The 14630-nt window shown below is 45.1% G+C and overlaps 1 protein-coding gene across 2 annotated transcripts in view; it reads left to right on the forward strand.

Moving 5' to 3' along the window:
• RPTOR (regulatory associated protein of MTOR complex 1) overlaps nucleotides 1–14630 on the forward strand; it is a 337424-nt gene that overhangs the window by 194896 nt on the left and 127898 nt on the right. For both annotated transcript variants that reach the window (XM_024760891.1, XM_024760890.1), the window contains exon 7: nucleotides 11536–11595. In XM_024760891.1, coding sequence (XP_024616659.1) covers nucleotides 11536–11595 — 60 coding nt within the window. The remainder of the gene's footprint in view (nucleotides 1–11535; nucleotides 11596–14630) is intronic.

A 14630-nucleotide genomic window follows, 5' to 3' on the forward strand; every position in this document is an offset into this window, starting at 1 on the left:
GTTGATGAGCACAGGTTGGACCAAACCTGGACCTGAGATGTGCACACTTCTCATTTGTTTGCTGTTTAAGCTACTTCTCTGTTGCCTCTATTTTACCCGTTAGACAGGGATGTGCAGGTACTTCTGTCAGTTCTCTCCTGAGCCAATGGCTGGACCACTCACCCTGCCTCGTGGCTCCCACTCCACCTGTGGCCTCCGCCGCACAGCTGGAGGAGTCTCTCTTTATAGGCTTTCATCTTACTACTTGTTCCCTCTTTTCTTCCTGCTTTCACTGCTTGAGTTTGAGACGATGCATTGAATTGTCTAGAGGAGCACAGTGGTACATCATTTTTGAGTTTGGGTCCGATGGCCTTAGCCCCCGTGTGAATGTTGTGGCACGTGGCTGCAGAGGTGCGCTCTCATGCTTGGCCACGTAACTGGCTGGGTAGTTTCAGAACCTTCTGAACCTCAGCTCTCTCCCCTGAATTAGGAATAATAATAGCAAACGAAGAAGCTGTCTGAACACAGAAGGTACTTCATAAATGACATTGTCCCTATCTTAATCTTCCTGGAATCCCTGGAGATACTGCCAGGAGGACCAGCAGATGGAGGAGTCATAGCTCGGCTCACAGCTTCTGCCCTAAAACACCAAACCCGTTGCCTCTTTTCCATGTTGTGTTCTTCTTCCCAGGAGTCATTTAGGAGTTCAACCTGGAAACTGAGTCAGAGAATGCAAATTTTTTTAACGGGAAGAACTTCCCACGTTTAAAACACCTGGGGCTTATTACAGAGACTCCTTCTTGTGGCTGTTTTGTTTTGTTTTGTTTTGTTTGCGTTACGCGGGCCTCTCACTCTTGTGGCCTCCCCCGTTGCGGAGCACAGGCTCTGGACGCACAGGCTCAGCGGCCATGGCTCACGGGCCCAGCTGCTCCGTGGCATGTGGGATCTTCCCGGACCGGGGCACGAACCTGTGTCCCCTGCGTCGGCAGGCGGACTCTCAACCACTGCGCCACCAGGGAAGCCCCTTGTGGCTGTTTTTAAGCATGGGTTTTGCCGTGCTATTGGCAGGTGGGAGGTGAGCTGCAGCTGAGAAGCTCCTGTTCTCTCCGGGGTTGGAGTGCGGCCTCACACGCGATGGGAGCCTGGTGACCGAGTCTGAACTGACCAGGCATGCACAACACTGAATTAACTGCTGACTGAATTTCTAAGCCAGCCTCCGGCTCTCAGGAGTCTCCTTGCAGGGAGAAGTCTACTGGTTACGTAGGAAAGAAGAGAAATGAACGTCTGCGTTATTCCAGTAAAGTGTCTGTAACTCGCTGGAGGGGTTTGTTTGTATCTTTTGATCGTGGAAGGGGCATGACACTGCACAGCTCATCTTGGTCTCCCATCCTGCTTAAAATTCCTTCCAGCCGATTTCTTCTCTCACTTGTGTCTGGAGAAGAATCAGGGCTTGGCTTGGGGCCACCAGACGCGCCGGGACTTCTGAGTTCTGCAGTGACATCAGCTTCAGTCCCCTGTAATAGGGACTGACTGATTCTAAAATGATCCACGCAGGTCGCTGTGTAGCTCACGAGCACTGCTGCTCTCAGCGTATCATGGGCTTATGTTTTTAAATAGGGTCAGCTCTTCTGAAGTTGTCACTTGAATGGTAAGTGGTATGGAATTTGGTGCTGCAGCACCTGCCCTCCTCATTCACTGGGGCAGGGGTGGCCTCGGTTCACCTGTATTTCTTCTATCCTTGTGCACACAGGCATGAATTGACCCCCAGAGTGAACTTTTGGATGTAGAGGAAAGATTGGGGGTCAAGGACATAGCTTCTTAATACAGAAAGGGCACATCAGGCAGCAAGAAAAATATAGTAAGAATAAATACGGTGGAAGATTGTAATTTAAGTGGTGTTCGGCTCTTTAGTTTAAAAAAATCACTTAATTTTTACATAAATTTAACTTTCTGGATCTGCCACGAGGCCATCCTGTATCCTAGACAAGGACAGATGAGGGCCCGGCTGCGGTGTGTGAGAGTGAGTAAACAGGTGTGTTTACTGGGAAACACTCCCTTCAGCCATTTGGCCCTGTTTTCCCTTTATACTAGAGAACTTCGGTTCCCAGGGGACAGCAGCCTCCGCCACCACCTCTCAACCATTCCTCAGCACTGCCAGCGCATGAAGACACCTACTAAATCAGAACTGTGCAGCAGGGCTCACAGGGAGGTTCCCTGGGTGAGAGGATTGGGGTTCTGTGTGTTCCGTGTGAAATTCTTGTTTTCTCTGGCTGCCCCTTCCTGACTGCCGGCTCCCTCCAGGCAGGTTTGTATGTGTTCACTCCTCAGCTTTGTCAGTAGGCAGTGTAAACACAGTCCTTGTTTTCAGTTTATCAGGTAAAATTACACCTTAAGATTTGAATCAGACTGAGGAGGCTGGAGCATGTGAGGCTGTCCTGGGCAAGCTGGATTCTAACTTCTTTATCAGGTGAATTCCATGGAAACAGGGTCTGGAAAGTTTGGAAGAACTCCATGGAAGCTTGTTATGTGTTCTGCGTCTCTCCTGTGGTTGGGGGTCGTGAGTGTCACCTCTGTGGAAGAGAGCTGCACTTTTAGGAGAGAGTGTTGGTTTTCTGCTTTTGCAGATCAGTACAGGGGCTTTGCTGTCAGGACCGACTCTTAATGACCATGGAGATGAGCTGGGCTGGGAGGGGCTGGGAGCCCCTCTTTACATCTTGACATTCTTCAAAAACAGAAACAAACTGCTCAGGTTTTGAGAAATTAGATCTTTCCCTGGAGTGTTTTCCTGACGTTGACTCATCAACGTAGGAACATCTGCTTTGACCTCTCTTTCTCTCTGTTTACTTTTCATTGCAGGACAGTTTTCAGCCATTCTAACAAAACGGTCAAGAGAATAAGAAAACAAACCCCCTTGTACTCATGACCCAAATCTTACATTTGTTACTTGCTCTATCATTTTCTTCTTATGGCTATTTTTAGTAAATTACAGAAATTATGATATTTACCCTCCAATACTTAAATATGCATTTTCTAAAAGACATTTTCCTTATGACAATTGTTTTGACCTTTTAACCTCTTCTGAACCAAAATGACAGCACCCTTGCAGAGTTAGCACTGTTCCCTTGAAAGTTCTTTCTGCTTTCACTGGGCAGGTACTTAAGGGACCCCTGGGATGTCTTCCAGGCTCTGGCCCTGGGAACAAGACAGACGGGATAGGCTCATTCCGACCATCATTCAGATGCTTGCCTCTGAAGCATTAGAGGGCAACTGAGACAGCTGGCTCCTGAACCTCATTTGTGTCTTGTCCTGGTTACTGGTCTAGAAGCTTCTGAGGAGAGTGAGCCATTCTGTGTATTTAAAAGTGGTAGCTATTTAAAGATTGTAAATTACAAAAGTCTCTTTTTCTACTTTTTTTCCCTAATAATACACATGGCATGCTTTTTAATTTAGTTACAAATACCAGATGATTGGCACACTGTTTCATGTGGGTTTCTTTGTTTTTTAACCTGCTACATTAAATGAAATGTCACAGAATTTGCTTGTCTTATTTTAATAGTGTATTGCCACTTTGAGCTGTTTCCCAAAATTCCTTTAAAAGCCTGACATCTCTGGCAGTGCGCTTCACGTTCAGAAGGACTTGGTTAAAATAGTCTGATCTGTGAAGCTTCCGCGACATCTCCATCCGTGGAGACCCCAGTGTCGGCCCATAAGAAGGACTCGGCCACACTCAGTACAGCCTCTGCTCAGAACGCAGATACCCGAGGACTCCAGAAAGTGAGCGGCACCTTGGGGGCTGAAATCAAACCGTGAATAACACTCATAGTGGGGATCAGTCCTGCATGTCTTTTCCTGCCCTGTGTCTCCCAGCTCTGACCCAGGTGCAGGCTAGACCTGCACAGGGAGTGCTGAGAGCAAGACTACTGGGGAAGCCCCTCTTTCTCACTGGAGGGGAGGGTCACCTGCATGTGGGAGAGAGTGGAGGGCACACCCCCTCCACAAAGTACCAACCTGGAGCTCAATTCGGGAGCTCTCCGAATCTCTGTGTTCAAGATTCTTTTTAGAACTCAGTCTCCAGCCCCCTTCCCTCCTGAGGTCAGAGGCTGGAGGTCAGCATGGGGCTGAAAGTTCCCTGCCGTTATCCAGTGTTGGTCTGTCTGGTGACCAGCCGCCACCCTGAGTCACCTCATCAGCATAAACTCAGGTGTGGTTACAGGGGCTCCAGAAAGGAGGCAGCATATGCTTTGTATCCTCAATGAAATGACAGAAAAATGGTCTCTGAAAAAAATGAATAAATATTGAGATTGACAAAACAGTACATCAAGATGAAGAGAGAACTAGCAAAGAGAAAGTTTAAGAAATCAAATTTAATTCTGAAGTTTGTGACCTTAAAATTGGTCAGGAGTACAGGAAACAGAAAGCAGTAAAAACTAATGAGAAACAAGAAAAATAAAACAATGAAGATTCAACATATAGATGATTATCCTTGAAATATGGAATAAAACAAATGGTAATAAAATAGTATGTAAGCATAAGCCATATTTCAACAAGTATTGATATAAGCTTTCTCATTCTCTTCATAAAGTTACCATGACTGAGGTACCAAGCCTGACAATGCAGCGTGTATACACAGACACAGACACACACACAGAGGCACACACATATGCATACACAGACACACACTGCAGATGAGTTCAAAATGAAATATTAGCATTTAGAATCCTGCCGTATAGTAAGAGAAGAATAAACTTTGGCCAAGTGAGATTCATTCCAGGACTGTCTTGATGACTTTCTGTTAGGCTGCCTATTAATATAATGCATCATCTTAATAGGTGAGAGAAGAATAGTGATTTGATAAAATTAAAAATGAATTTTAATAAAACCTTATAATAAAAATAGAAGAATACTTCCTTTATCTAAGAGAAACCTTCTAAACTAGCAGCTATCATCATGCACTGATGCTAAGTGACTACAAATAAATACCATAAAAGTACAGGCTACCTCTGGGGAGGGGGCGGGAGCAGACACCATGGCAGGGACACATGGGGCCTTTTAGATTTTGTAATGTGCTATTTCTTAATCTGTGTGGTGCTTATATTTACTTTATTGTTCCTTAAACTCACATCTGTATCTTATATACATAAGTAGTATACCATATGTATATGGTATACTTCACAATAATTTCCTTTAAATTGTTACCCTTTTTATATATTAAAAATAGCCAGTAAGGAAATGTTGGGAAGGAAAGTAAATCTGATTCACAGTAGCAGCAGTAACAATGACAAAACATAAACAAGGGGCTTCCCTGGTGGCAAAGTGGTTAAGAATCTGCCTGCCAGTGTAGGAGACATGGGTTCGAGCCCTAATCTGGGAAGATCCCACATGCCGCGGAGCAACGAAGCCCGTGCGCCACAACTACTAAGCCTGCGCTCTAGAGCCCGCGAGCCACAACTACTGAAGCCCACGCACGTAGAGCCCGAGCTCCACAACAAGAGAAGCCACCACAATGAGAAGCCCACGCACCACAACGAAGAGTAGCCCCCATTCACCGCAACCAGAAAAAAGCCCGCGTGCAGCAACAAAGACCCAACACAGCCAAAAAAAAAAAAACAAAACATAAACAAGCTAAGAGTGTATTGGACGTATGTATAGAAAATTCCATAAAACTTTACTGATTGATACGAAAGGATATTTGAATAAATGGAGGGATTGACCACATTATTATTACATGGTGAGAGCCAGAAGATTAAGGATATAAATTCTCCTTAAATTAAACCATAAATTTGACACATATTGATAAAGTAATTTTAAAGGTCAAGTAGAAGGATAAATGTTTGAGAAGTCCCATGAGAATTTTTTGAAAAAATGTGTGAAAGAAAATTTGTCCTACTTGTTATTAAAATGCATTTTGAAGTTTCAGGTGGAGTAAGAGCAGACATTTGAGGCCATGGAACAGAGTAGAGCGTTCCAGAAACAGAATCTGCTGTATAAGAATTTATCATTTGGAAAAAGAATGAATTACTCAATACTGTATGGGGCACATGGCTAACCATTGGAATTTTTTAAATCCTTACCTCTTACCTGAAAAAATAAACTCCAAATATACCGAGGATTTAAATGTAAAAAGGAAAACTTACAAAAGTACTGGAAAAATTGTCAGGAGACTTAAAGAGCTATAAAGGAAGTGATAGATTTTATTAAACACCAATTTTAAGTTTTGTATGGCAAAGAAAACAAAAAACAAAACTTAAAATTATAAATTGAGAAAAATTGTGTAATATATAACAAAACCACTGTTGGTTCCGTTAATGTATAAAGCACTTTTAAACTCAATAAGACAAGAAGGGCATAAACAGGAAACAAGCAAAAGAAAAATACAAAGAACTGGAAAAATTATTAGCTGGCCTTTAACCTCAATAATAATCAAAGAAATTCCAATGATGTGTCATTTCTCACCTATCAGTAGAACAGAGGGTTTGTTTTTCTTTTATTTTGATAAACCCAGTATTTTCCAGAAGTTAAAAAGTGGGTATATTCAGCCTTGATGAGACAGTAAATGGCACTTGCCTCTGGAGAGCCATCAGATGACTGGTCATTCAATATGTGTACCCATTCTTCAGGCAGTTCCGTTGCTACGAATGCATCCTGAGGACAGCACACTTATGTTCATGAAAAAGGTAATGTTCTATGCATCAGCTTTTATATTGTCCATGATACACAAGGGCAAGTTACAGAACAGCATGTATAAACTACAGTCTTTTCATATAATGGAATACCAGTCAGCAAGAAAACAGAATAAATTCATGATACAAACAAAAACATGGATAAACATCCAAAACATTATGCTGACTGGAAGAGGACTTATACAAAAGTACATACTTGATGAGTCCATGTATGTGAAACTCTAGAACAGAGGAATGAAAATAAGTAGAAAAATCAGAGCAGTGTTTTTGCCTCTGGGCGCAATGGGAGGAAGTAGGAATTGGCAGAGAAAGGGTGAGAGAAAACTCCCTGGGATGTTGGTAGTGGTCCCTGTAGGAGCTTGGGTACACGGACATGTGCATTTGTCAGAACCCGGTGAACGAACAATTAAGATGTGTGTACTTCATTGTATGTAATCTTACATCAAATGACAAAAACAATAAACAGATACTGAGATCTCAGTATGTGTGCTGAAGAATTTAAAGGCAAGTGTACCATATCCTCTGTCTCACCAAAAATGAGATGGATTAATGGACGGAGAGGCAGAGATGTGATAAAGCAAATGCAGTCAAATGCTGATGGTGGAACCTAGGTGGTGGGATGCAAGAACTTACTCTAAATTTCTTTCAACTTTGTTGAATGTTGGAAAATGCTGGAAAACAAATGTTTAAAAAAAAACAAACCGCAGCTGTGGTGTGTATGGCAAATTCTCTTGTGGTAAGAAAAAAACTGAACAAAACCCAAGGGTAGATATTGGTTGTGCACGTGTGCTGGGCACATTCTGGATGCAGAGGAGCAGTCAGCAGTGGTCAGCAGTGGAATGGGGCGGCAGGACAGACTCTTAATTTTCCATTACACACATCTGTATTGTTTGGGATGTTCCAGTGACTGTGACTCCTAGAACAAAATAAATCAGCATGATTCAATTTTCTCTAAGAGGTAAATGTGAAAATGTTAATGGTTATCTTAGGTTTGGGGGTAATTTTTACTTGTAATTTTCTGTACTTTTAATTTTTTATGGTAAATATGTGGGGAGTTTTCTAATTAGAAAAAAAATTAATGTATTTCCATTCTCAGAAACAATAGCATCCAACAGTTATATGATAGTGTACAAGGTTACACAGTTGAGTTTTTTTAACGTTAATTAATTTGTTCTGCATAAAAATCTTGAAGCCACTCACTTTCAAGAGCAACAGGAAAAGAAAGATATATGTGAAATATTAGAAATTAATCTTATACCATATTCACTTGACACATTTATGGATTATCAAAACTATATATTAAGGCACCCTTCTAAGTACTGGGGGCACACTGATGAACAAAATAAGAGAAGTCCTTGTACTCATTGAGCTTATCTTCTATGATAAAGACAAGCAATAACAAATATATAATAAGGTAGCAAGAAATGTTATTTTTAAAAAGCAGGGTATGCAGGTAGAGAATGAAGGTGCTGTTTTCCTTAGGCTGGTCAGGGAAGGTAGAAGAAGTCCAAATAAAACAAAGGAGTAAACCTTCCAGTTATCTGGGGCAAGAGTGTTGCAGGCTGAGGGAACAGCAAGCGCAAAGGCCCTGAGGTGGGGCTGTACCTGGCGTGTTGAAGGAGCAGGAAGTGTGTCAGGGTGAATGGAGCTGGGTAAGCAGAGTGAGAGTGAGGAAGTGAAGTTAGAGCAGTGACTGGAAGCCCAGGGCAGGGCCTTGGGAGGCTAGGCAAGCACCCTGCATTTCATCCTTCATGGCAGGAAGCCTCTGGAGGGTCAAGATGAGATGACTTATCACAGCATTTCCTCTTAAAAGGGTTGCTTTGCCTGCTGGGTAGAGAATTCCTGGGAGAGGAATAGGAAGCACAGGCAAGAGTGGAAGCAGAGACTGTTCTGGAAAATGTGAGAGACACTGGGGCCTGGCCTAGGGCTGTGGCCTCAATGGAGTGACTCTGCCACATTAGGCAGTGTCAGGAGACATGTTTGGTTGTCACAACTGGGGTGTGGTGCTGCTGGCATCCTGTGGGTCGAGGCTAGGGTGCTGCCCTTACAGCAAAGAATGATCTGGTCCTAAGAGTCCTTAGTGCACAGCTGAGAAACCCTGGCCTGAAGGGTCAGCAGGCAGGCAGTAAGCAGTGGTCTGGTGCTGTGTAACTGTTCACTTGAAGTTCGGAAAGGGCAAGTCGGACAAAGAAGATTCAGAAGTGGCCAGAGCCTGTTGATGAGAGCTCTAGCACCCAGAGTAAGCACTAACCGACTGCCAGCTGTTGTGTTTATTGTCATAATTACTAATATCCAATTTTGTGGGATTGTCAAGCCATTTTTATTGCCTGTGATTTTGCCTGGTGCGAAGGAATAAATATTGGCTGATGTACAATTTGTGGATTGTCAGTCACTGGTTTATCCATGCTGCTCTTAATGCATATAACCATATCATAGATATTTTAAAGTTGCATCATGGCCCTATTTTTAATTTCCTTCTTAATGGAACTTTATATTTTCAGCAGATTTATCATAATACTTAGTTCCCAGTTAATAATTATTTTTATAATTTTAAAGTCTAATTCCAAAATGTGGCCAGCAATGAATCTGGTTTTATTAACAATTTTTCTCTTGATTTTAGGTAGAATACTCTCTATTGTGGATGAGACACTGAGAAAGTCTGGATTCTGTTATCTTCCTCTGAGGAGTATTTAGCTCTGTTCTTGTAGATGGTTTAATTGATTGAGGTCTCTTAGCTGTAGGACTGGTCTCCTTTGATTTTGCTCCTAGTTCTGGGGTGAGGCTCTGAATCCTGGACCATGGTTGTAACTGAGGCACCACCCCACAGGGTGTCAGTGGAAAGCCCCAGGTGTTGATAGCCCCCTAACGTGGCACTGGCTGTCCCCATCTGCATGCATGTCTGCTAGTGAGCAACTGTGGAAACCTCTGCCCATTGTGTTCAGCACTTCAGCTCTGGTGTCCCCGGGGCTCCTCGGGGTCTGGGCCCATGCCTGTGCAGTGCCGGGCTCAGCCCAGGGTCCTAGGAAAGCTTGCTCACAGAGTTTGACTCCTCCTTTCTAAGACTTCCCCTGAAGCTCCTGGCAGCCTGGGGTTCTGATCTCCTTTCCGTTGAGCAGTGTCCCCGGCGCTGTGTGAGTTGGGGAGCACGCCTGGGAAAAGCTGGTTAAGACAGACCTTGTTATTCTTCTTTTAAGGGTCATGGCTTCCCTTTCTGCCTGTATTTGTTTGCTCTTTGGTGCTTTCAAGTGGTTGTTTTTTATATTTTGTCCAGAGCTTATTGTTGTTATTGACAAAAGGATTAGTCTGGCACAGACTATCGTTATGGGAAGGCAGAGGTCCAATCAGTAAGTGCGTTACAGAGAGAAAGATGACAGAGCAGCCCTGTTTGCATAGGCCTCAGAATTGGACTGGAAAATGTGTTTCTTATAGACCATTTCTATCCACGGAGAGATCCTGATTCACATGGAGCCACTGTCAGAGCTGCATGTGGGCTGGTTCGGCAGTTGCGGTGATGCGCGGGAGCGGACGGGCCGAGTTCTCCGCCAGAGGAGTAAACAGAAGGATTTGTCTGGAGGAACTGACTGGCCCGGTGGAACAGCTGGTCAGCCCAGCCGTCTGTGCCGGTGGGAGAGGGCCTCTGTCTGTGTAGGGCAAACACAGCCCTCATTTATGTTTCTTCTGCTCCGTGAATAGAGAGCACCGGCCCCCGCAGCCACAGCCAGGAAGATAACTTCCTCTGCTGGCTGAGCGAGGCGTTGCTCCCCGAGGCCATGAGCCTGGCGGGGCAGGGTGCACAGAGTCCCCTCTTCCCCTCCCCCCACCCTCCCCCCGCTGGAGGGCTGCGTGTTGGGAGCCAGTGGCCCACCAGACGCCGTCTTCACGGCCTTGTCTGTCGTCTTCCAGCCTCTGGGTCTCTCTCTGTCTCCTTGTCTTTCTCCCCCACCTCCACCCACCCCACTGTACACGTCTCACTCCGTGTGTCCTGAATGTGGCCGGTTCCTTGTACTCGTCCCCTCCCTTGAGCCCACTGGTATTCTCCGACCTTCCTCCACTTCTCACATCCACTAGTGATACTAAAATGCATTTTGTGGGTGTATTTGCTGTGTGCCTGATGCTGTTTTTATGGAGGGCGTTATTTGTTCTTAATTTTTAAAGCCGATGAATTAAATGTTTTACATTTCTCCTGCGACTGATACTAAGTTGCCTCTTCACTCCATGCTACCATTGATTCTGTCCTGCTGAGTGGCAGTAGCCCTGACAGGAAGAAAGAGATGGTCCGAGACCTCTTGTTGGTGTGTACAAATTAGGTGAAGCCTGGACAGTCCCACCCTAGCTCTCCAGGATGGCTCTGCAGTGAAGATTAAGTCTCATAGCTCTGACTCCTATGATTTTATGATAATTAAAATGATATAATTGAATTCACTTTTGTCTTCTCTCACGAATTTCTTTTGTGTGCCTGGGGGTGGTTCGCTGATTCTTCCATCACTCTCCCCAGCTTACTTGCTTAAGAAGGAAAAATAGAAAAGTGGAGCCTGTTCATCACCTGGGTGGAACCTTCCTGTCCTGTGGAATCTTGTGCGCACATGCCCCCAGCCCCTGCCACAGTGGGGGCTCTGCCCTGCCATCCCGCAGACTTGTTTCTCTCCTTCCACTGGAGACCTGCGGTTGCAGCTCGGTGTTCCTGCCCCTTTGAGAGGCTGCAGGGAGATTTTCTTCATAAACCTAAAAGCTGACAGAATTAAGAAAAACAGGGTTTACTTTTTCACCGTGGCAATCCCCATCCTCACCTTCCTCTCTTTGCTTTTTCTGTGGGACTGTCGCACTCTCTTGTTAAATATCCTGTTGCTGTGATTCACTTTCTTTTCTTTCTTTGCAGGTTTTGCATGCAGAAATGCGTTAGTCTGGTGCCTGGAGTCACACTGGATTTGATAGAAAAGTAAGTCAGATTTTTAAACTATTGTGGCTTCTGGTGTGAGGGGAGTCTCCTTTTTTCACTCTCGGTTCTCAGAAGTACTTCCTGTCCGCACAGGTTGTTTCCCTTTCATGTGGGTTTGTTCTTTTGTTCTCTGATTAAGGCCATGTTTGTGATTGTTACATAGAACACAGCTAAATTTGGGGCCATATTAAAATGAAAAGAATAAAAGCTGAATCCTTTTGAACATTTAAAAATACTTCCAACACTGAGCCAAAGTAAAAACATATTGTTACACGTACAGACCCATCACTTCACATACAGGTCACTGCCATACAGATCCATCACTCTGCACATAGAGATCATCACTCTGCTCCCCAGCTGCAAACGTCAGATCACAGCTTAGCATCTTCCCGATGTTCTTCAATGTTCCCTTTCACGTTCTGCAACCTTCCATCCCCCCACCCCCAATTTTACATTCTATCTCAGGGCAGATGCAGTGGTCCCTGCAGGAGGGGTCCTTCATAATGTGCTGCGGTTGCTCGGCCTCTCCTTGTCCTCCCAGGTCACAGGGCTGGCTTGTCTGCTCCTGTCGTGAGCCTCTTTGTGTCAGTACACCATCTCACAGCTCTAAACTTGACCTGCATTTTTTATTTGTTTGCGTGTTCATTTCATTCATCCTGATTCACCTAGGTAGTTCCTAACGCTTCTGTTCCGAACCCCGTTTCTTCTAGAATTAACATGCAAATTGTTTCCAAAGTCTTGATATACAAAATCTTGTGCTAAAACAGCTAAAGCCTGATTTTAATTACATTAGGTAGGAAAAGCAAATCTAGTTTTCTCTCCTGGAAAACAACTTGCCTGTGTGTCAGGGGAAATACACAAAAATATTATGCCTGAACACCCACTGTAAGGGCACAGTGGACTCAGTCACGTGCATTCTCACGGGCAAATACAGAGAACGTGGTGGCTACCCTTGAACTGACAGGGAGTGGCCTGTTGGACATGTTGTTAAAGACCAACACCCATGGTGGGCTGCCGAGTACATGTTTGAAACAGTGAATAACTGTGTGTGTGTGTGTGTGTGTGTGTGTGTGTGTGTGTGTGTGTGTGTACATATCAACAAGGCATGAAATGAAATAGTTACACTTCACTCTGGGTAGGAAAGTGGAATTTGGAGCAAGAAGCAGGGAGGAGCAGTGTTAGGGACTGATTTTTTTCCATCTTGTTTAATTTTTTTTATAAGAATATAGACATGGAAAACATAGGTACAAATAAATTTAAAAGAAAGAATCAACAAAATACAATTAGGATACCTGCAAATGGTTCATCGAGTATAATTTCTTCCATTAAATTTTGGATAAATGTTTAAAGAAATCATGTGACTGGTCACTGCATCTGTTTGCTTCAAGATGCTTTTGTCCGCAAGCAAAATGGGATATTGTGACAAGAAAGAATTAGTGTAACATTGATCAGTGCCAGCAGGACAAATGGGAAGACCTGGTGGTCCCCTCTGCTCAGAGTGGGTCTTGGTTACCACTGCCCAGCCCACAGCTGATTCTTGGTTACCATTGACCAGCCCACATCTGGGTCTTGGTTACCACTGACCCACAGTTGAGGAGACTTTGAAGCCATTGCTGGAAAGGCAGTGCTGGCTGAGGCAGGGCCGGAGGATGCGCTAATAGATTGGCACTGCAGGCTGGGTGGGAAGCAGCGGGAACTTGAGGTCGGGATTGGGACCAGCAGCAGAGCTGTGTTCGGGGAGCTGGTTGTGCTAGCTCGGTCAGAGCAGGGACCGTAGACTTCAGTGTGTCACATTCGCAAGGGTCAGGGAGGGCAGAGGTCTGGCTCTCCGTGTGCCCCCACCCAACCCCCATATGTAGTGTAAGGCACACCGGTGACTCTTGTTCCTATTCGAAACTGTGCCGCTCTGGGCATGTGCAGCTGCTGGTTTTCTCCAAATCGGAGTGCTGGTGCAATCTGGTGTCAGGTGGTAGGGAGAACGTGTTGCAGCCTCGTGTCCCCAGTCCTGTCTGTGCTGGGCAGCCCGGTGCACCAGGGGTCACTGCAGTCGGGAAGCAGAGGGCCAGGTGGCCAGGCGCTGAGTGCTTTTTTAACTGGGCTCCACGATTGCCTTGTCCTGGTCACGCTCGCACAGCTGTCTTCTAGAGACAGAAGGCTCAACGCCCTGCCGCTCAGGGGAGCTGCTCCTCCCCGTTCTAAGCCAGCTTCACTTCCAAGGTGGGCTGAAACCAAGAAAACCATTTACAAGTGCTGGACAAACAAGGCAACCATCGAGAGACATCACACGGAGAGAAGTTAGAAAATAAGAAAATGCTAGATCTGCCTGGTTATCCGGACTGTTTGGTTCGATTCCCTGATGAGATTTCAGAGTTTGGAAGCCATCCCGTCAGAGTTCGTTCACCAGCACTGCTGTGCTGTGTCTGTGGGTCTTTACTTCTCTCCATTTCTGAGTGACAGAGCTTCTGTTACCTGTACCACAGATCTCCATAGACATGTAATTCTCAAATAAACCGTTATCTATTAAAACTTCGATAAAGTTACATTCTTTCCTAGCGAGGTGACGTCTGGTGACCAGTTCACACGGTTCTTGTTCTGTGTAAATATTTTGTGAGCAGGGCTGGGTTGTCTCCTTCTCCCACTGGGTGGGGCGGCTTGAAGCATGAACGCAGCCCAGACCCTGTCTCACATGCTGGGTGGTGTACCCTCCGGGTCACTTAGCATGGTTGTGACCGTCCCTGACTGTGCTGTGCTTGTATGGTGCAGGTGGGCCCAGACAAACAGTGTCACATGTTCCGAGTTCTCCAGACTAAAAAGAGCTGTTAAAAATCACATAACTTAAAAATATTTTTTTTTAGGTTATTTAGTTAAACCCCCTGATATTACTGAAGAGGAACCTGGCTTTGGTTTGGTTCAGCTTCCTCAGTGACATTTCCCGCCTGGCGGTGTCAGGCCCGCCTGGCGGCCAGGTCTCTGGACGTCTCTCTGTGGTCTTTCCCATACACAGGCCCTCCCTTTTCCAGACTTTGGTGTCTAGA

Source organism: Neophocaena asiaeorientalis, unplaced genomic scaffold, assembly GCF_003031525.2.
Source record: "Neophocaena asiaeorientalis asiaeorientalis breed wild unplaced genomic scaffold, Neophocaena_asiaeorientalis_V1.1 scaffold30, whole genome shotgun sequence".
Taxonomy (NCBI): Eukaryota; Metazoa; Chordata; class Mammalia; order Artiodactyla; family Phocoenidae; genus Neophocaena; species Neophocaena asiaeorientalis.